Source organism: Prionailurus viverrinus, chromosome E1 (genome assembly GCF_022837055.1).
Source record: "Prionailurus viverrinus isolate Anna chromosome E1, UM_Priviv_1.0, whole genome shotgun sequence".
In the NCBI taxonomy this organism is placed as follows: domain Eukaryota; kingdom Metazoa; phylum Chordata; class Mammalia; order Carnivora; family Felidae; genus Prionailurus; species Prionailurus viverrinus.
In genome coordinates, this window is record NC_062574.1 from 38,859,348 (window position 1) to 38,881,579 (window position 22,232).

General features: G+C 43.6%; 2 protein-coding genes across 14 annotated transcripts in view; one reads left to right on the forward strand and one right to left on the reverse strand.

Moving 5' to 3' along the window:
- The first annotated feature begins 2,083 nt into the window (after window positions 1-2,083).
- Window positions 2,084-7,550, forward strand: CE1H17orf58 (chromosome E1 C17orf58 homolog). Its single transcript, XM_047831684.1, has 4 exons — window positions 2,084-2,225; window positions 4,603-5,160; window positions 5,404-5,595; window positions 6,569-7,550. Exons 1-4 carry the CDS (start codon window positions 2,150-2,152, stop codon window positions 6,757-6,759), a joined length of 1,017 nt encoding a protein of 338 aa, XP_047687640.1. The 5' UTR covers window positions 2,084-2,149; the 3' UTR covers window positions 6,760-7,550.
- Window positions 7,551-11,744: 4,194 nt separating this feature from the next.
- BPTF (bromodomain PHD finger transcription factor) overlaps window positions 11,745-22,232 on the reverse strand; it is a 147,262-nt gene continuing 136,774 nt past the window's right edge. For 12 of the 13 annotated variants that reach the window (XM_047831681.1, XM_047831678.1, XM_047831677.1 and 9 more), the window contains 2 exons: window positions 17,963-18,149; window positions 11,745-12,673 (listed from right to left, as the gene is read on the reverse strand). In XM_047831681.1, coding sequence (XP_047687637.1) covers window positions 12,637-12,673; window positions 17,963-18,149 — 224 coding nt within the window. In that variant the 3' untranslated portion in view covers window positions 11,745-12,636. Of the gene's footprint in view, window positions 13,509-17,962; window positions 18,150-22,232 lie in introns of all 13 variants that reach the window. The other variant, XM_047831671.1, reaches the window with a different exon arrangement.

The window sequence follows — 22,232 nt, forward strand, 5'->3', positions numbered from 1 at the left end:
CCGGTCCTGGCCAGAGGCTGGAGACATTGACGCTGGTATACACAGGCCTTGCAGTAACTGGAGAGATTTGCTCTTTTGGAGGAAATAGAGAACTCACCCCTCTAAAACCCGAATGAGGAAGATTAGCCCACCATGAGCTGCATTTCAGTGTTGTGCTCAACAAGAAAACTTGTGGTTAATAATTAGATCTCTGCATCCTCTTTACTGTATCCTCTCCATTGCAAATTAGTAAATGACATTCTGGTTTATACATCCTCTTTTTATGAGTTTGGTTAATATGAGTCAGTCCTACAAATCTGGTGCATTGACATAAGTGAGTTTCAAGCTGAGGAATGTTGGGGATCGGACGGCAGAAGATAGTGATCCCCTCCAACATATTGTCAGCCTGTGACTAGCCGGCCAGCTCCTCTCTAGATGAACGTATTTACCTCACTGTCTCCCTCAAACCACAATACGCGGGATTCAGGAAACTGTTCCACGGTATCCCTTAAAAAAAAAAAAAAGTTTATTTCTGGTGATCTCTACACCCAACACGGGGCTCAAACTCACACCTGGAAATCAAGATTTGCGTGCTCTTCTGACTCAGCCAGCCAGGTGTCCCTGTTCTATGGTATCCTTGAATCACATTCTCTTTGGATGCCTCCCGTGGCTCCGTGGTCTCACAACCCTTCAAAGCAGTCTGCTTTCTAGGAGATCTTGGTTGGGATCCTGAGGATCTTTTGATCCTCAAGGATCTTGAGGATATCTTTTCTTAAATTAGAATGAAGCCTGTCACCTTACAACTTTTGCCTACTGGTCCTTTCACAAAATATCACAGATGTTGTTGTGTCCCTCGGCTGCTTAGCCTCAGTTCCTGTGAAGGAACTTGGTGGTGGAATCAAGCCTCCTCACTCCCCTGTTGTGCTCCCAGCCTCCCAGGGTCTTTCTGGAAAACGTGATCCCCCCTGAATCTGGTCAGCCCGCGAGCACTATTATTTTTGAGACATGAGATACGGGTGCAGCAAAGGTTTGTTATTTCTTTTAGCAGCTACATCTCGCTGCTGGCTCGTACGCTCCAGTTGAAATGCATTCATCTCAGTGCATTTCCCCTTCCTTTTGGATTTGAAGCTGTTGGAATGAGATACACAGTGGCAAGGTTGTAGGCTTACCTTTGGGGAAGGTCCCCCTTTGGGGAGCGCCCCCTTTGGTGAATGCTGTTTCTGTTCAGCCTGAGGAAGAGGGTCCTTAGCTCAGGACTGATATGTAGAGCTGTTCTGAGAATTCAGACCTAAGCTGTGAATGAGTATATTTTTCTTAGAGAGAGAAAGAGAGAGAGAAACCGACCTACCTTTCTCGGGGAGAGGAGCCATCGTTAGAGACCTGGGAAGGTGTTTTCCTCATTTTTATCTCCTAGCACCTGGTTGGGTAAAAGGCACTCAGCATGGGCTTGATGAATCTAGCCAAGGAGATACTAATTTCAATTGAGAGAGAAGGAAAAAAAAGAGAGAGAGAGAGAGAAAGAAAAAAAGAAAGGAAGGAAGGAAGCAAAGGAAAGGAGAAGAAAAGCTATCTTGCTTAAGGCTGTTTTTCCTTCTGGTTCTAGAATATAAAAATGGCATATACAGTAAAATAGTTTAAGCAAACCTAGGTTTGGTTTCTCTTAGAATCCCTGACACATTCCCGGATGAATTCTTCCCTGTCATCTTGAATCCCTTCCACAAGCCCAAGTTGTCTTCAGCACTAATTTGCCTATTTGTTGACTTAATCTGGAAAAAACTTCCTATCACTCATTCTCCCCCCACCCTGTCCCTTAGCCCCTCAACACCCTTATTCCCTCCACTTGCCACCCCACCCTCTCCCCACCGCCCCCCCCCCCACCCCAGTCCGCAAACCCACACGGGTTTCAGGTTTAGGATTTGATGTTGTCACTGCCCACGGACATTCGCAGGGACAACTTTGAGAGGCCATGTGCTCGTCCCCCCTTAGGAAGTGGGAGAAATCCCTGCAGCTCGGTTTTGTTCCAATGGTCTGTTCAGTGAGTGATTCCCGTTTCCCCAAAGGCTGCCCCTCATTAGCATGAACGGGGGTGGGGGTGTGGAGAAGGGGTGGGGGGAGAGAAAGAGCAAAAGCCCAGGCTCAGTTTTAGAGCCTGGGAACCGTGTCTACGAAAATGACAGCTAGAGCTTTCTGGCTCCTCTGTTTGATCGTTGGATCATCTCCCGAAGCCCCAGTGGCGGAGAGAAAAGGTAAGATCGGTGAAATGCTGAGTCCTGGGAGAGGAGCAGGGGTGGGGTGGGGGGTGGGGGGACTGGGGAGAGGGCGCGCTGAAGGGCGGGACGAGAAAGGGGTCAGAGTTTGCAGGAGAGGGGACTCCCGGTCCGCGTTCGTGTTCGAAAGGAGCAAAATGTGTCCCCAGGATTTTGTGTGTCCTGGCAGCCTTTTCGGAAAGAAGCCAGTTCAGCTACTGAAATGATCTCGAGCGAGCCGGGCAGGCTGGAGAAAACTTTGCATGTTAAGTAGTTGCTCCATCGCAGAGGAGGGAAAGTGTCAAAAGGGGTCGCGGCGTGCCTTTCGGGCGCCGTGCGGGCCGGGCTCGCAGGACGCGGCGGGCGGCGGGCGCCCCGAGGAGCGCGGGGTCCGCCCCGCGCCCGGGCCCGGGTCCCGCGGGCGATCCGAGGCGCTGGGTGCGCCCGCCGGGGCTGAGGGCGACGGGGAGCCCAAATCGGGCATTTCTCCCCTCTCACTGCAGCCCCAACGAATGGCCCAGGGATACCTGAGTCTTTAAAACACACACACACACACACACACACACACACACACACACACACACACACACACAATTTCATGCATGAGATGAAAAATAAGTTACTGAGGGTATGAAACAGGGGTTCTCTGCAGGGAGAGGTTTTTGTTTTGCTTGTATTTGGATGTTCTCTTCGATTCACTATCTCTGGGAAAAATAGCTTCCGCACCTCACGGGGGCAATTCACTTTGGGTTATTTTTCCACATGGAAATTGAATGACTTCAGTGGCATTTAACACAAATATCAGACAATCTTTCCCATGACAACAGATGGTGATATCAATGGGGAAGCAGTTGTGAGGTCAACAGTTGACAGTCAGGAATTGGATATCTACCAGAACTTTATTCAGCTGTGTATGGCACAGCGTTGACCATAATGAGTCAGAATCAACCTCTCTGCAAAACATGAGCTGTAACCAGCTATTATTGCTGGGTGAAAGCTGATTTTAAAGGAGATTGTCAATTGGGCAAGATAAATCACTTTAAATGAGGTGTTGCGAGAGCTGCAAACCGGCAGACCAAGCTCTTCAGTGCAAGAGGAGAGAAATGCCAAAAACCAGCCGTTGAAACAACTGAAAAAGAAAAATAAAGACTGGTTCTTGTGCCTCCTTTGGAGGGGCACTGGGACCCAGGCAAACGGGGAGGTGATATTGTGTAACTGGGCATGGAAGGCTGCCCAGCTCCCAGGCTGGCTGAAGTTTGCTCACTAACCTGTCTGCAGAGCTGGGGGAAATCATTAATAATTCTAAAAATTTGTTCTCATGCCATAATCATTGAAGATATTTTTTTGTTTGTTGGTTTTCCTCCACCAGGGCAGGGCGGGGAGGGGGGGGGGGAATGTAAGTGATGTGTGCGTGCTTTTATACTTACCCAGGGACCTCTGCCTCCCAGCCGTGCTTTAAAAATCTTTCGTAGCTGTGGTTTACTAGTATGTGGTGTCCAAGAAGCCAGATAAAAATCCACTCACAGAGACCAAGATGACAGTGTAAACACGGATGGGAAAACCAAATAGTTCTGTTGTCAGGGGCGCTCAAACAATTAGGAGAACCTGTAATATGAGACCTTTCCCCCTGGGGTTTGCTCTTGGTACTTTCTCAACAAACTGTACATAGCAAAAAGGCGGATGTTTACATATATATATATATATATATATATATATATATATATATTAAACGGCAAAAAGAGTTTGTTAACCACAGCCGTCAGTTGTGTTTAGTCCTTAGAACAGATAGGTTGGTGCAATTTTAAAAGCTACAGATTTGAAAAGGTTCCCTAACAAAATGCAATGTTCCCATGTGGTGAGAACTTCTTCCTTGGTTGGCCTCGTTCTCAGAGGGCAAGACCCTCACCTCGGTCTTCCTGCGGGGCCTAGGAAACCCGTGCTCCGCTCGGACCTGAAGCTGGGGAGGCTTCCCTCCCCTCATCACAGGGGCGCCTTCGTCTCCCCCTCGCGTTCCCTCCCCTTCACTTCCAGGTCTCCCGGCCTCCCCATCGCTCCTCTCGCAGGTGCCTGCTAAGTTTCTACGGTCCCCCATCTCTCCTCCCCCACGGCCCTTTCTCTCCCACCCCCGCCCCTGCCATCGGCCTCTCCTCCCCTCCGCAGCCTCGTCGGCTCAGCCCGCCTTCCCACCTCCCTCAACCTCCCCGGCCTCCCCACTCGGCCTCCCCACCCCTTCCCACTGGGTCTCCCTCCCCTCTCGGCCCCTCCTCCCCTCCCGTCCCCACTCGGCCTCTCCTCCCCTTCCCACAGACTCTCCTCTCCCCTTCCGGCCTCTCCTCCCCTGACGGCCTCCCCGGCCTCTCCTCTTTTTCCCCTACAGCCTCGCCGCCCCACAACAGGAAGCCCGACCCCGGCGGCGGCCCGAGCGCGGAGGAGACGCCGGGGCCCCGGGCGCAGCCGGTCCCTGAGGCCCCGCGGCGGCCGCGCGCAGCCGAGGCCGCTCCCCGCGCTTGGTCCGAGCCGCGACGCCGGAAGCCCCCGCCGCCCGCCGAGAACCGGGCCGGCTTCCGGGAGGCCGCGCGCGCGCCCGCCGGCCCGCCGAGCCCGCGCCTCGCGCAGGCCGAGAACCGCGCCTCGCCGCGCCGCGTGCCCGCGCTGGAAGACTCCCCGCGGCGCGCGCGCGCGCGGGCCCTGCGCTTCCCGGCCGCGCGGCCGCCCGCGCGCGCCGCCGAGGATCCCGCCGGCCCCGCCCACCCCAACCGGCCGCGCGCCGCCGCGCCGCCCCCGGGGCCCGCGCCCGCGCCGCCGCCGCCGCCGCCGCCGCCGGCGCCGCGCCTCAGCCTGCCGCGGAGGGACGCGGGACCCGGCACCGAGCCCTGCGAGCGCGCTTGCAGAACGGACCTGGACGAGCGCGAGTCCTACTGCGCGAGCGAATTCGGTGAGCCCCGCCCCGCAGCTCCTCCCGGGTCCGGGCTGCAGAGCCCTGGCCGCGAGGCGAGCCTCTCCGAACCCAGAGTGCCGGGCTGTGCTCGCGGACTCCCCTAAGGGCAGACCCTGGAGAAACCCACCCACTCGATCCTGCAGTCCTCAGACCCGTGTGGACTATTTCGTGGTGTGTGCAAAACTCACTGGGGAAAGAGAGGAAATGCGTTTCTCCAAACTCTTTGTTTTTTGAAAGCAGCAGTGAACGGAATCGTGCATGACGTGGACGTGCTCGGCACAGGGATCCGGCTGGTGACTCTTCTGGTGGACCGGGACGGGCTGTACAAGATGAACCGCCTGTACATCACTCCGGACGGGTTTTTCTTCCGAGTCCACATTTTAGCCCTAGACTCCTCCAACTGCAATAAGCCATGTCCAGAATTTAAACCTGGTATTGAAACTGATCTGACCACTTTCTATACGGACTTTGTCACCACTTGTAGCTTGGGTGCCACAGCCTCGTCTGTCGGTCACCCCAGTACCGGTGGGTGGGGGAGAGTACTCGAAAATGAGTAGTTTGCAGACGACAGGCATATATTTCGGTCACTCCGATTTCAGCTCCACCAGCCTCCCCCGTGCTTCTGGTTTAAAGGTGGGAACGGCGTGTTTTGGCACAAAGGGGGCACTCAGATTTTTTTGTTGACAAATGGAGTGATGAAACAGCGTTGCCAGAGGGATGCCTAAGAGGCTTTTCGGAAAAGTTTAGAAAAGTCTTTTTTTGGAGGATGGGGGGGGTAGGAAATATCCACTCCCACATCTTCCTAGAGGTGTGCTCTGGAAAATCCTCCTGATACATTGTGATTAAGACCTTTGTTTTGTCATGTTGGCAGGTTACAGGCTGATTATCTGGTCATCTTCTAAAAGGTCACCAGACTGTTTCCACCTGTTGTTTGAGGGTGAAATGTCTGAGAATCAACATATGCAGCAAGACAATAGATTCAAGCTTAGGCTTTTTTTTTTTTTAAGGATTTTATTTTGGGGGCACCCGGGTGGCTCAGTCCCTTGAGTGTCTGATTTGATTTTGGCTTAGGTCCTGATCCCAGGGTCCTGGGATTGAGCCCTGCTTCCAGCTCTGCGCTGAGCAGCGTGCAAGCCTGCTTGAGATATTCGCCCCCCTCCCCCTGCTCACGCGTGCTCTTCTCTCACTAAAATAAAAATAATCATGAAAAAAGATTTTAGAGTAATCTCTACACCCAACATGGGGTTCGAACCCACAACCCCAAAGATCAGGAGTTGCACATTCCACCGAATGAGCCAGGCAGGTGCCCCAAGCTTAGGCATTTCTTGACAGTCTCAACATTTTCTGTTCCTTGGCTTTTAAAAGACACTGTGAATTTACATTTTGGTTACTTTTTTTTTTTTAGGCAGCAGGTATATTGTGATGGGTCACATCTACCATAAGAGACGGCAGCTCCCTACAGCTCTCCTTCAGGTCCTGAGAGGACGGCTTAGGCCAGGAGATGGCCTGCTCAGGAGCAGCAGCAGCTATGTGAAGAGATTTAACCGAAAAAGGGATGGGCAAGTTCAAGGTGCAATTCACACCCAGTGTGTTTGAAATGTACTACTGTCCTTGCCCTTCTGGATCATAAGAGACTTGGCTGTCAGCAACGAGACAGGCAAGGTCTGTCTTCGTGTAATGGGGTCTTCCTGTGGAGTGGGGCACACAGCTCCTTCGGGAAGTGATTGCGTAGTTCCAGCTCGAATCCTGAAATTGCCACTTTCTTATTTACAAAATGCTTCTTCCGTGGTATGCTTCTGAGCTGCCTGGCAAAGTTATTCAACTCTAGGGGCACTTACTCACACGGCTCAGATAACTGACCTGTCCAGTTAACAGATCACTGCTTCATGGTGTTTATTTTTAATTATTTTAATTTAAATACATTCTTCAGTAGAAATAGTTCACAAAAAAACATTTCCTTGATTTTAAATATACAACTTTGAATAGGTTATATCGCGTATCAAACCAAATTTCATACTAAAACCATCACATTTTAAATTCTGTACATAACAGTAAGTGCACTAGTCAGAAGACATATATGAAATGTCATTTAGATCAAACACTGGGGTCAGAGCTCAAGACAAGTATTAAAGTTTTACACTTAAAAAGTACTAACGGGCTTAATTCAAGCAAAATATTATTCAAACAAGTGTTCCTGATGTACCAAAATGTAAGAAATAGTTTGTTTTCATGCCTCCCTGCTCCTAAAACATATGTTGTGTGCCAAACTGGCAACACAATGTCTATCCCAATGCTAGACATGTTCTGGGCGTATCTGATGTCATTTTTCTGTTAAGACCAAGTATCATGTTTGTGTTTGTCAAGTAGTAAATCTTGCCTTGAAATCAGATCTTGGATGCACCTGTTTTGTTTGTTTGTTTGTTTGTTTTAGCCTCACTGAGCTCTAAAGGTTTAGGAAAAAGCCCTTCTCGAACTTACTCCAAAAACCCTGGAACCAATAGTCAATGACAGCTTGCAAATATGTGAATTTTAAACACTTGCCGGTTAGTTTGCAAAAGGTAGAATCACTAGCTGTATTTAATATCGATTTTATACTGGAGTCCACAAAGACATTAACAATTTTTTTTCAGAAGACCAAGCTGCACATCAGTTAATTTGAAACCTGTGGATAGAGACACGGATAATCCATGGTTGAATCCATGGTTGCATGAGGAAAGATAAACAGGAACTGAGCTGAAGGGAAAAAAAACAGCCTATGTGGTCCTAAAGGAGATGCGCTCTGGGAGCTCAAGATGTGTCTTTAGACAGTCTTGATGGCACACGGAAGCACTGTATACATGAAGGATGTTGAGGCCAGGACGATAGAGCATCCACAAGGAAGTTAGCAGCAGTAGCATTAAGATGTAACATCTGATTGTGCGGGAGATACTATTACCTGGTGTGTCCCAAACGGGGGGGGGGGGGGGGGTTAAGGGATAAAATAACTTGGAGAGGTTCTGACTGTTCTGTGGTAAAGCGTTATTCAGGGATTTTTTAGAGAATTTTCCAAAAGTGAGTCTTGCTAAAACTTACTAAAAATCATGGTAGAATTGCTTCTTGGGAATGGATCAATTGCATTGTAACACCGACTATCAGCCAGTAGAGGAAGCAGCAATTGAAGAGCTTCTGGCTGGTTTTTTTTTGTTTTTTTTTTTGTTTTTTTTAAGCATAAAGATTAACAGACATAAGTTGTGCCAGTCACAAAAACCAAAGCTGAATTTTTAAGCGTGAAAAAGCTAAGTGGTAATCTCGACCAACGCGGTGGGGAAAATTGCAAAACGGCCAAATGGATAAATTACCGGCTGGACGGTTGGAAGTTAGAATAGTTACAAGGGTTCTTCTATAAATAGCTTTGGCTTAAAAGGGAGGGGAACACATCACTTTGACAGAAGCCTGAGGGTTAGGGTTAGGGTTTGATTAGACTGATTTGAGGATAGTTTCTGAGTTTTGGAAACACACAAAACGGCAGAACTGTGTGATCTGTGTGACGCGTGGTCATACGGTTAGTGCGTACGTCCCGGCAAACACGAGCAGGCCAGCTTTTTAGGAGCTGCCCAGGGTTATGGCCATCATTCAAGACCAGGTTGCCACGAGAGACAAGTGAGGCTCCAGTGAGAGCAGTGGTGGGCGGGGGTGTGTGTGCACAGGAGGTGGTAAGACGGAGAATCCCAAGTTGGGCAAAAAAGGTTAAGAAGAATTTCATTGGCCACAATCTGTAATTTTATGGGAACATTTAAGTAGCAAATTCATTGTAGTTCCTAATCCTTTTGTCCTGATAGATTTTTCTTAGTACGTGTGTTTGTGCGCCAAAGACTAAAAGGCTATGTGCGCTGGCAGTAGTCTCTCAATAGAACACTCCATTGCCTTCGAGAGGAACTCGGTACCATCCCTCCTTTGAATTAAGCTGTTAGAACTCAAGAAAAAAAAAGTACTTGTCTTGCTTTCAGGTCTATAAAAAAAATATATGCCTTTTTTGGGCACTGACTTTTAAGTTTTTACAAGACATCATTTGGCACTGTTTGTTTAAATTCCTTCCATCGTTCTTAAGGTGGATCAAACAGCCTATATGCAGACACCTAAAAACTGGCCTACCAATTGCAATGACAATCCCCGTTTCAAGTCTGGGACTTTATTATTAAAAAAAATGGAGCTTTTCTTTAGTTGAATTTGGTCCAAATTGGATCAAATGGGGTGTGATCTTCTAAGAAACGTCTTTCTCAGTAGTTTATCCAGAAGTATCGCTCAGAATACTTCGTATTATTAAAAATACTTCTCAGCTGGCTCTTCCCCTCCAAACACTTAATAAGACACTGCTTTGCCCATGAGGTGGCGCCATTCTCACATTCAGGACTAAACTGGACGCCTCCGGGGAACACCCTCAATCACGGAAAGAGCAGGGGCCACCACTACCGTGCAGCTGTGTCTAGCTCAGCCCGTCCACGCACACTTAAAAGGTCACCACGAGGCTGGCTCCTTTAATATCAGAAACACACAAAGATGAATACAAAGAGGGGAAGAACATCGATTTACAGATTCTGGGAAGGTAGATTACAAACAACGGCAAAATCTCAGGGTCTCTAACACTCCAAGCCATTTAAAATATAAAAAGGCATTGTTTTACTTTAGAAAATAGCTCTGAAAGTTCACAAAAAATTTTTTTTAACCTATTGCAGGGCATTAGCTAAAATACAAATCCTGCAGAATCTGGATGGGAGAAAAAAGCTTTACCGGTATTATGAAAATACTTATTATTATGAAACATTTTCAAGGACTGTGAACTTGGCAGATGAGACCCCCAAGCACCAATACTTTTGGCCAAGGACACCTACTAGATGCAAATTCAGTATATTTACAAGACGAAGTAGAAAAACCCTAACCACGTATCACAAATGTGCATTCTACTACTCGGACTATTGAAAGGAAAACAGCTATAATACGTGTATCTTATGGAATAGGAGGAGCCTGTCAGAGAATACTCGTAGAAAAGCAGCTTGTGAAATTCATTATATAAGAATGTATGTTTTTCAAAAATGACTTTTGAAAGACTGAAGCTCTATTAAGTTGATAAAACTATAAAATGCCTATTTATATGGTGGCAGAAATTGCCAAAGGCTTTGTTGTTAAATGCACACATGAAACTAACAACTTCCTGGTCTGAGGATCCCCATAAAATTTACCTTTTTTTGGGTACAATTTGGCAATGCCAATGGCTACAGAAAATATATCAACCAACCAACCAACCAACCAACCACTGTTTCATTAGAAACTGCACCAAATCCAATGTCAAAAACATTACTTTATTTTTCTAGGATGAAACGTCCTATTACGTACAAAAAGAATTGCTGTTTAGAATTTGCCACAATCTGTTAAAAACATAGCAATCTATTGCCTACAGGTAGGAAAGTTCTTGCCGCAACAAGTTTTAAATGATTAAGCCCATATATATCTATATCTATATATATATATATATGAATAAATAGTACAGAAATACTGTGACGTGATGAGATGCAGAATAATTTTATAATTCATTAAATTGTAGGACTCTTGCATCAGCACAGTGCATACAATAGGTAACATTTTCTTGAAAAGTAAAAGGACAAAATAACCTGTAAATAACCTGTATTTGACTACTTCCGTGTTAGTATTTTAAGCAAAAACTCTGTTTCCACGTTTTCATATTGAGCAGTTAGTCTCCTTAAGTTTGTAAGCAGAGCTTTAAGTGACATTCGTATGTACAAAAAGGAATGGGCTTCTTGAGATAAAATGAACCCAGAACACCTGCACACCTGAGTCTGTAATAAGGAAGAACTGGGAACTGGAGCCACCTCTTTCTTTTAAGAAACTAAGGTCTGGGAAAGGCTTTGCATAGCAGGGTGATAGTAAACAGAAGGAAACTTTAAAAACATGATTAGACAAATTCCAGAAACCGGTAGGACAAAGCTAATGCGCATTAGTGCAAAATCTAGTAAAATTTTTGCAAAGCTCCACAAACCACCTACGGCAGATGTTACAGAAGCGATTATTACAACACAGTAACACAACATGGAAGGGTAGAACACCGAAAGGAAAAATCTGCAAAGTATACCTTCCTCTGTTGTTTCCATCTTTTCCCATACTTGCTTACACTACTTTTTATGAGGAAAAAAACAAACAAAAACCCCCCCCAACCCAGACAACTCAACCAATAAACAAAAAATACAAAATGGATCATGTCATCTAAAAAACGCCCTTCATAAAATAGAAGTAGCTGTCCGTAACTGCTAATTCGCCTGGTATGATATAACGTACACATGAGGGCAATGTGTATTTTGCCACATTACCTCTTTTATTAGTACGATCAATTGATACAACAGGATTAGCACCCCTGAAGATTTTTCTTGGATGTAGTGACAGTGGGCTGGGAATTCTAAAACGAAGGGCCACTATCATCCTGGAGAAACTCAGGTACAATGAAGTTCGTCGGCCTTTTGTTTACCTTGTGGCCCTCCCTTTCCCCTCAAAGGCTTACAGATAATCATTAGCGCACATTCAAAGACACCATCTGTGGGAGAAAAATGATCTCCATTTATTTTGTTTCATATACATCCATAGTTGAATTTTAATACAAAAAGAAAAAAAATTAGAATCTGACAAATGTTTACAAACAAGATACCTTCAAATAGATTTTACTCAGTTTAGCCTGGTGCAGAGTAAATGACAAATTGTACTGTTATATTCAAGGCAACAGAGTCTGTAGTCCAGGACCACTTAGCCCAACCTTTATGCAAGCTTAATTTTTATCTACCATGAACAATAAACTCATTGTTGATTCCCAGTTGTGTGTGTGTGTGTGTGTGTGTGTGTGTGTCTGTGTGCACATGTGTACATAGCAGCTCCTTTCATAGAAAGAAAAGACATCTAGAGGTCGTCTTGTACTTTTACCTACAGGAATCATGATAAGATATGGATTACATGAAACCGGGGCTGAATTTTATAAGAAAAAATAATTAGCTGACAAATGAGGGCAGCAATAAAAAAGCATCTTTTTTGCAACAATAAATAAATACAGTCAAAAGTTTTCTGTGAGACTAAACCAGCTTCTTCACTGAAGAGCAGACGTGGCATTTCCATGGAGTTACACTTGACCCCATATTATCTTTTTTCTTGCTTTCTTTTTTCTTTTTTTTTTTCTCAATAAACAAAGTTTTCCCGCTTCTGCCACAATAGTAAAACCATTTGATCTTGACAAGATAATGGTGTCGTTGACTTTGCTTTTCCCTTGTCCGTTGGACAAAATTGGCCAAGAATATAATTGGACTGTTATGACCAATAAAAACGAAGTTTAGGTCAAGTCTTGTCAGGATAACCTGACTAAAAACATCTGGCTCCTTAATTTAAAATAGTTCAGACAACCAGATTCTTGCTGTGTTTTATGTTAGGTTAACACGCTGAACTTTAAGAAGCTGTAGACTGCAGTTTGTTGTTATGAGACCTACAGAATACAGAAAAAAGGGAACAATTAAGCACCCTTCATTTTTGAAAACAATGATGCTTTATGTGGATGCCAAGGTCAGTCTGTCTGGGGGAAGAAGCAGCCATGTTCTTTCATTTACCCTTGGCAAGCAAATATATGAGAACAAGTAAGAAACTGTTAACCTACAATAGAAATTTTCACTGTACACTGAAACATGATAGTTCACTGGAAAAAGCCATTATTAAAATATATATATATATATATTCATCTAATAAAGATTATACATTTTTAGCCAATGGGACAGATAGAAACATTTACAGAGGCATTACCATTGTGGTAAAGGTGTGTGTGTGCGCGTGTGTGTGTGTGCGTGTCTGTGTGTGTCTCTGTGTGTGTGTGTGTACGTACATGCTTATTTACATTGATTCGGGGAATATGAAGAAAAAATTATATTAAAAAAAAAAGAAATAGCAGTATTAAAATCACATTTTTCTATTGAAGTCCAGAAAGTCTCCTCTCTAGTTTCACAGTTTTATTCACAACTTTCGTTAGTAAAAACCACACTCCTGCACAGCCGCCAGGACTAAGTCAGAGTGCGGTCTACTGCAGCAGTGTGGATAAATACAGCATTCCAGGAGTTTACAATTCTTAAGTACATTGTTCAACATGGCCGCTAGAATAAACCATTTACTACTGTACATATATTTTTAACATTAAAACATTAAATTAACTAGTATGAACTTTGTGGGGGGGCAATTTTGAATTAGGTAATCACGTGGAACAATAAAAGAAAGAGTGACCCCAACATCCAGTTCTGATTCCAGTTAAAAATTCAGACTAAAGATATCAGAATCTGTAAGAAAAGAAAGAACATGGATGGTATAAATGATGAATTGTAACAAAGCACAGTAATGAAAATAATGTGTGAACAATGCTAGAGATCATAAATTAAAAATGGGGAAAATATGGCAATGGAAATACTGGAAACCCATAAATCAATCCCATTTCAATGAATGGCTACATGTAGGTTTCATTCTTAAATGCCTTAAATCTGGAAAGCAACAGAAAAATTCCTTAAAATCTCCTCACATTTCATCTTATAGAATTGAGCAAACTTGTCAATTTGCTCCCACGTTCCTTAATGAAGATTCCGTGAACTCAAATAAAATAAAAAGCTGCAAAAAATAAATGGGTGACAAGCTCTCGTAAGTGGCCCCTGTACTGTGCAGACCCAGCCCCTGGACCTCCTCCTTTCCCCAATTTCTTTGTTTCGCCACAAGCCCGCAGATGCTTTCTCCTCCTTCATCGGCAGCTGCTACCATTCCCACTCTGGGTTCTGCCTGCAAGCCTGGCATGGCAGCAGGGTGGGATTCAAATCCCCCAGTTTCCACCTCACAGTTACTAGCAAAGGCTAAAGCCTTTCCAATTAAAAAAGGGCAACTATAGAAATGTAACTGGAGGAGTAACTGCAAGAGGTGCAAACAAAAAAGCAGGGAGAGACTGAAACTAAGTTGTGGTCCTCTTATCCCAATATTTACTCAGCCTGAAGCCAAGCCTCCCTAGGATCAATTACTTTGAACTCCAGTTCGTCGGCAGGTAGAGTTCTCATGCTGCTATTTCTCGTTTAAGCAACTTCATATCGCTTAAATCCTGCTACAGCAAATGATAACTAAGCTCACATAACCATTTTCCCACCTCTCTTCTTGAATCCAACTTTTACTTCTAATTTTAAATTAAATCTTACTGTGCTTTGTCTACAGGTTGATTCTACAAGCTGAACATCAACGCACTGTTTACATTATTGTGACTATGTAAATATTTTTCTCCTTGTGCCACCTACTCCTTTGCTAAGAGGGCATTCTTAGCATTCCTACACAACTTTATGGTTTTCATGGGATCTTGAATTGCCTTCCATTTTTTCCCTCTTGCATTCTTAAACTAGTAATTATCTAATGTATGAACCATTTCTCCCGCCAGACACCTTCCTCTTGAGAATGCTCCATTCTCCTGCTCCAGTTTGGACTCCCTGCTGCATTAGCCTGCTGTACCAATGTCGCCATGAGTTAGAGTGATTCATATTATTTTCCTGAACCGCTTGTTTCTTGGATCCAAGATCTTTTGTTTTCTTGAGTTATTTTGCTAGTGCACATCTTAAAATAACTTGCAAAGAAAGGATTCATGGGAAGGAGTCCCTTTATGAGTCCTTCCATGACTGAAAGTGCATTTGTTCTGCGCCTGCACTTGATTGTTTGGCTGGACACAGAATCGTAGGTTGAAAATCATTTTTCCTCAAACTTTTAGACGTATTCCTCCAAAGTCTTCTGGCATTCCATGTTGTTAGAGAAAAGTCTGATACCAGTCTAATTCTTGTTGCTTTATAGGTTGTTTTATTTTCTTTAGAAACGCTGAGAAAAACTTCTTTTATCCTTGGCATCTGGAAATTTTACAATGATGGATATGTGGGATGGACTTTTTCCCATTTGTCCAGCTGGCTTATATGTTTACCAACTGTCCTTATCATTCCATACCCCTCTCACCCCACAAGAATGAAGCCCCAGAGGGATTCGATATCTGACACACAGCAGGGTCTCAATAACCATTTGATGAATGAATGAATCTGTTCTGCTTGAACTTGAAGTCTCGTGCCTCTCATCAGCTCAGGGAATTTTTCTTGTATTAGTCTTTTGAAAATTTATTTTTCTCAGTCTTCTCTCTTCTTCTTTTCTGGAATTTCCATTGAGTACTAGAAATGCTACAATGCATTTTCTTCCTTTCACATTTTTCATTGACTTGTCTTTTTGTTCTTTACATTGAGAAAGTCCTTGATTTTAACTTTCACTGTTTACAGTAAGTTTCATTTCTTTTCTAGCCACTCCTTCTAACTGTTCTTTATTCCTAATATTCTTTTCACCATTTTGTAGATTCAAGATTTTTTTTTTTTTTTTAAGTAAACTCTACTTGCAACGTGGGGCTGGAACTCATGACTCCAAGATCATGCTCTACCAACTGAGCCAGCCAGGTGCCCCTAGATTCACTATCTCATAAAATTTCTCTTGGGACATGACTTAGAGGCTTGGTTTTTTGTTTGTTTTTCTTAAGTTCTCTTTTATCTGTTCTGCTACACCTTGACCTTTCTCTTTTACGCTGCAAGCTTTCCTTACATATCTGGTCATCCCTGGCTATCTGTTCACACTGAAAGAGAGGAAGTTGAAGGACCAGAAAGGTGCCTGCAGAGCCCTATGCACCTGTGTAAGGCTGACTGGCAAGTGTTGCCTTCGATCAAGGTTTCTTAATTTCAACACTACTGACATTTGGGGGCTGGATAATTCTTTGTTGGGGGCGGGGGCGGTCTGGTGCACGAGGACGTTTAGTTGCATCTCGTCAGCATTACTTCCCACCTCTGAGTGACCAACAAAAATGCCTCCAGGCATTGCTGAACATCCCGTGGGAAGTATGGGGGTGGGCAAATCATCCCAGTCGAGAGCCACAGCTCCAGAGTGACAGGGCCGTGGACCCAACCAAACCTCAGGTCGGGGGACTTTACTCCGAGTCCAATTCTCTTCTGCCTACTCCAGTTCTCTGCAGAAAGCTTATTCCATTTCTCCAGGGAAGAAACTTGTGTTCTTCCAGTGCTTCGGGCTGCCCACACAGGGCTGTCTGTACACAGCTTACAAAGGGTGACCAGCCCATATTCAGATCTTTAACTCCTCTCTTGCCTTTTATTGTATTTTGGACTCTTCGTGTTGGAGGCTTGCAGCAGGTCTACTGGTCAGCAAGCGGTCACCTCTGCTGAAGAGCCGGCGAACGGCCTGTGGCACCCCTGGCTTTGTCAGACGATCCTTTCATCTGCTTTCTGTATTCTAGAATCTGTGGAAACCTCGTCAGTAACATCTACCATATTCTTCTCATATTCTGAGTTTATCCCTTTTTATTCCTTCATTATTATTTTATGAGGGACTTTACCATATTGAGTAAGTCGTCCTCTTCCACTTTAGGTTCTACGGCCAATGGGTTAACAGGAGAGGATACAAATGGGAGTTTCAGAGATTCTGTAAACTCTCTTCGTTCTTGGTCTAGAGCCTGCCTACCTACCTGGTTTCCTTCCTTCCTTGCCTATACTTTTGATTCTCTAGGACACCTTAGCTAGGCTTGTCCTTCACTTTTAGTTTAGGTAAACGGATTTTAAAATGCAGTTCTTGATCTACCTTGCTGCGGGACAAGGAGAGAGACAACACCCTATGGATTTTCCTCAGAAGAAAATAACTAAGCACAGCACTGATTCTTACACTTTGATACGCAGAGTTCACTAGATAATAGAGATGCCCAGGCCCCAGACCAGCCAAGATCTACCCAGTCCGAGTACCTAGGGAGGATCAAGCATGCAAGCTGGTGGATGGGGGATGATGGTGAGTAGTGAATATCAGGGCTACAAAGTGGTGGACGTTATCACAGGAAAAGAGAACAGGGCTCTGTTGGAAAGAAGAAAGTCATGGGCTTGAGAAGGGGAGACTGAGGTTCAGAAACAAAAGGCACGAAGATGCTGTATCTGAATACCATGCAAAGTTGCTCACTGCTTCTGTGTTACCGGAGATTCAAAGTAAAGGCCGGTGGACTTAAAGTCTAGTTTTGCTCACAGGAAAAATACCCAGAGAAATAAAACATTTTATGATTTCAAAGATGTAGCAAGCATAAATTAAGGAGAAAGCGCTTAAATCCCCTTTCCTAGTCTTCCCCTTACTCTACCCTATAGAACAGTAATTTTTATGCTTTGGTAAACTCAGGAAGGGCAAGAGCTCTGTCTTGCTACTAAATTTTTGTGTGCCCCATGGCATGTTTCTTTTTTAAATATAAATATATATTTATTTAAGTATAAATATATATTTATTTATTTTATCAAGTAAACTCTACACCCAACATGGGGCTTGAACTCACTGCCCCGAGATCAAGAGTCGCACACTCTTCCGACTGAGCCAGCCAGGTGCCCCTGCCCCGTGTGGCATTTAAGAGAGCATCTTGCATTCTGTAAGCATCTGATAAGTGCTTTTTTATTAAAAAACAAACAAAAAAAAAACCCCAAAAACTTTAATTTTCAGCAGATCACAAACTCAGCAACTTCTCGTTGCTGAGTCTGTCCTCTTGTCCTTGGCAGTGTATTGTAATGCTAGAGTCTTGATTTTTTTTCTTTTTTCACGATTCTTGATTTCAAGGTTCAAATTTATCACAGACTGCACTGGCTGATCTAGACAAAAACAGTAGGAAGAACTGGAGGAACTGGGTTAATTCAGAACACGGAACGCATTTGCTCACCTGCTAGCCTTGAATCCTTTCAATTTCTGTACAAAGAATGATTCAAGAACTTCTGCACATTGGTAAAAAGGCGAGTCACTAGGATTGTAGTAACGACAGTTATCAAAAATTTTGGTCATGTCTGCCACAAATTCCGTCAGCTTTTCATAATACCGTCTTTGTACTCTTTCTTCCATGGTGGCGAGGTCTTAAAAACACAAAACACAGAACATTTTTAAAGCTTTAAGGCAGTTCCACTGTGAATACTGCCCACAGTCCTAATAAGAATATAGGTTTCCTGCCCCAGCAGCCCCTGAAACGAAGCTGATTCACCACTGGGGACTGTTCAGGAATTCATGAAGGAAAAAGGAGCACTTCTCCAATTTTGGTTTTGATTGGGGGAGTCTAAAATATAAACCGTGGCTGCTATTAAGAAGGTTCTTTTACTTTCAGTTAACGAGAGAACAGCTCTTCATTCAGTTGGGTTGAAATAAAGGAAACTACACCCACACGATCAATACGCATCTAAGCACAACACATTTTTACACGCAAACAATTATGTGTATTACATGTACAAAGAGGAGGCAATCCAAAAGTAAGACCGAAATATCTTTGGGGCTTCGTGATACCTGTATTAGATTTTAATACCATCATTTTGTTTTCTTTACTAATTTTTATTGTTACCTTATATTGGTGGCAAGTGACACCTTAACAACAATTTTTGTAATGGTTTCATTTATTTTTGAGGGAGAGAGAGACGAGAGGGCAAGCTGGGGAGGGGCAGAGGGAGAGGAAGACACAGGATCCGAAGCAGGCTCCAGGCTCTGAACTGTCAGCACAGAGCCCGATGTGGGGCTCGAACTCATGAGCCACGAGATCTTGACCTGAGCCGAAGTCGGACGATCAACCAACTGAGCCACTCAGGCACCCCAAGTGACACTAATGTAACACTTAAGGTGGCAAGGATATAAAGTGTCCACTTAAAGGGAAAAATCTTAGCTGATATGAATAAAAATATTAGTATCTAATACTACAGGTAGTATGCAGAGAGGACTAAAATCATTCAACTGGGACAAAGGTAACTGCTTTGGAATATACTGAGCTTAATCTTTTGAAATAACATTAGGTCCTAGGAGAAAGTTGTGTTTGAAGGAAAATTCCACATATGATCTCACATAAAAACCTGGGAGAATATGGGGCGTCTGGGTGGCTCAGCTGGCTAAGTGTCTGACTTTAGCTCAGGTCACGATCTCGTGGTTTGTGGGTTTGAGCCCCGCATTGGGCTCTGTGCTGACAGCTATGAGCCTGGAGTCTGCTTCAGATTCTGTGTTTCCCTCTCTCTCTCTATGCCCTTCCCCTGCTTGTGTGCTCTCTCTCTCTCTCTCTCTCTCTCTCTCTCTCAAAAATAAATAAACATTACAAAAATAAAAAAGAAAAAGGAAAAAAAAAAACCTGGGAGAATAAAAAGCTGGTGATCTCAAATCAATCTAGGTTTGACAGATTGAGAGATAATACAATTTCAAACTAAATTTCAGTGATTATTTTAGAATTTGAGAAAATGATTTTAAAGCCCAAGAATATCTAAGAAACATTTGAAAAATAAACGTAAAAGGAGAGATTTTAATCTATCAGACATTAAACAAATATTATAAAGCTGTGACAATGGAAAGTGTGGCATTATGTAGGGTGACACAAACGTTAACGAAACTATCCAAAACAGGAATAGACCTAATCATTTTCAGCAGAAGAATTTTATGTATGTCGAAGATGTCATGTCAAATAAGCCAAGGAAGGAAAATTCATTAAGAAACTGGGTTGAGGCGATAAATGATTAGCTGAACTATAGGTGCCATTGACCAATCTGGACAAAATACCTACTACGTGACTAGACTATACTTTAGCTAAACTTCTCTCTTTCCTCCAGAAGCCTTAGCTTTGACCTACTCTCATCGTAACAGACTCAGCCCTTCCTCCATAATCTCTCCTAGAAATAGGCTAATGCAGGGGGTCTGCCCCCAACCACACCACTATTCGTCATCCTAGTCTTTCTAGCCTTGTTTACTTACTTGTTTACATCCCATTCTTTCTAGCCTTGTTTACTCTTCCTTATAAAAGAAAAGCCCTTTTCTGCCTAGCCTTTGAGATGCCTACAGATCTGTGGTTGGCAGATTCTCCCTATTACAATTTCCCCACCTCCATTTATTGTAGTCATCTTCCAAACAAGGTCTGGGGTGCCTGGGTGGCTCAGTCTGTTGAGCATCTGACTTTGGTTCATGTCAGGATCTCCCAGTTCCTGGGTCTGGGCCCTGTATCAGGCTCTGTGCTGACAGCTCAGGAGTCTGGAGCCTGCTTTGGATTCTGTGTTTCCCTCTCTGTGCCTTCCCCCATTCGTGCTCTCTCTCAAAAATAAATAAACCAAAAAAAAAAAAAAAAAAAAGAAAGGAAAAGAAAAAGAAAAGTAAAGAAAAAAGAAAGAAACTGGGTTGAGGCAATTGCCTCTACAGCTGAAGAAAAAATTCTTCACACTAATGCCAAAGTAATTCCAGCTGGATTAAAATTTAAGGACAACGATGAAAACCATAAGGAGGGCTAAAAGGACTACATCATAAATGTAATTAATCACTGAATTGTGCATACTAGGTAGTTATGTTATGTATATTTTGCCACACATGTGCACGCACGCATCTGTCTCTGGCAGTGTCTGTAGGGAGCAGAAAAATACAACCGCAAACATGCTTCAGGCCTCATGAAATCCCAAGCAAGACTTGGGCACGTCTATTGTGTGCAGGGTATGGAGGCTGCACAGAAAAGGGTAAACATCTGACACACACATCATTCTTGCACTTAAATTCTGTGTGCTTACCGTCTGGCTAACTTTAATAATGTATGTGAATAGTGCTTGGATGTTTTGTGATTCCAACTTAATTAGATATCCCTTAAAAAGAAAGTACCAGGAGAACATATATGTATTTATATACCTGGGGAAGCGCAAAAGACTAAAGGCACGACTCCAGAGGCAAAATTCATAATGATTAATAGATTTAAATCCCAAAACATTAAAAATGATCATATGCCAAAAAAGTCAATAAGAAGCTTTTAAAAAACTATTTTTGGGAGAGGCAGAGTGAGTGCGAGTGGGGAGGGGCAGACAGAGAGGAAGAGAGAGAATCCCAAGAAGGCCCTGCGCTGTCAGCGTGGAGGCTGACACAGGGCTCGATCCCATGAACCGTGAGGATCGATGACCTAAGCCGAAATCAAGAGTTGGACGCTCAACCGACTGAGCCACCCATGTGCATCAGTATGAAACTTTTAAATGTCCCTGGCATATAAAGAGCCCTTAAGGAACACTGACAACAATATGAACATCCCAGAAACATTCTGTATGGGCAAAATACATAAATAGGAAACTCACATCAAGTTCAAACGGTAAGTACACAACACTAATTACTGAAGTCACACAAAGCCAAAGAACCACATTCTTTGTCCAAATTGGCAGATATTAAAATTAATACATCAGCCTATTTTCAACAATGACTCCAAGACAGAGAACGAGAGTGGTAGTACACTTCAAATTTTACTCTCTGCACCTCTGTAACATCTATACACCTAACATACTATTTTGAAATAATTATTTTCCAAGAAAATATTTCCTATCAAAAGCACGATAATACTTAGGGTTTTCAAGAGTGGAGAGAGAAGGATACAGTCATACATTATTATTGGAAACGGGTTCAATGTGCCGAAGTGCAATTCAAAAATACCTATCAAAAACGTACGGAGTATAAATACCATTTGACCCAGAAATGCTAATTCTAGGAATTTCTCCTCAGAAAACAAACAAGTGCAGGCAAATGCATGAAAGAAGATATTCACAGAAGTGTTGCTTATAACAGCAAAAACTGCACACAACTGACAACCCCAGTAATAGAGAGGTGATTAAATACAGTATCTTAATTGCATACAATGAAAAACGATGTAGGTCTATACTATAGCTCATGTGAAAAAGGTACTGATAAATTTATAAAGTATGTTATAAAACAGGATTCATTCATATAACCCTATTTCTGTTTAAAAAAAAATTATTAGAGCTGCTGATCTTATTGGTTCCCTCCTTCTCTGAAAATAAACTATTTTTTTTTCAAAAAAATTTTTTTTCAACGTTTATTTATTTTGGGGACAGAGAGAGACAGAGCATGAACGGGGGAGGGGCAGAGAGAGAGGGAGACACAGAATCTGAAGCTGGCTCCAGGCTCTGAGGTGTCAGCACAGAGCCCAACATGGGGCTTGAACT

Bases quoted from the DNA above. Each gene is read 5' to 3' on its own strand.
- CE1H17orf58 (XM_047831684.1), top strand. From the start codon at position 2,150: ATGACAGCTAGAGCTTTCTGGCTCCTCTGTTTGATCGTTGGATCATCT. The intron at 5,161-5,403 runs GTGAGCCCCGCC...TTTTGAAAGCAG, and splicing joins CTACTGCGCGAGCGAATTCG to CAGTGAACGGAATCGTGCAT. The intron at 5,596-6,568 runs GTATTGAAACTG...TTTTTTTTTTAG, and splicing joins ATGTCCAGAATTTAAACCTG to GCAGCAGGTATATTGTGATG.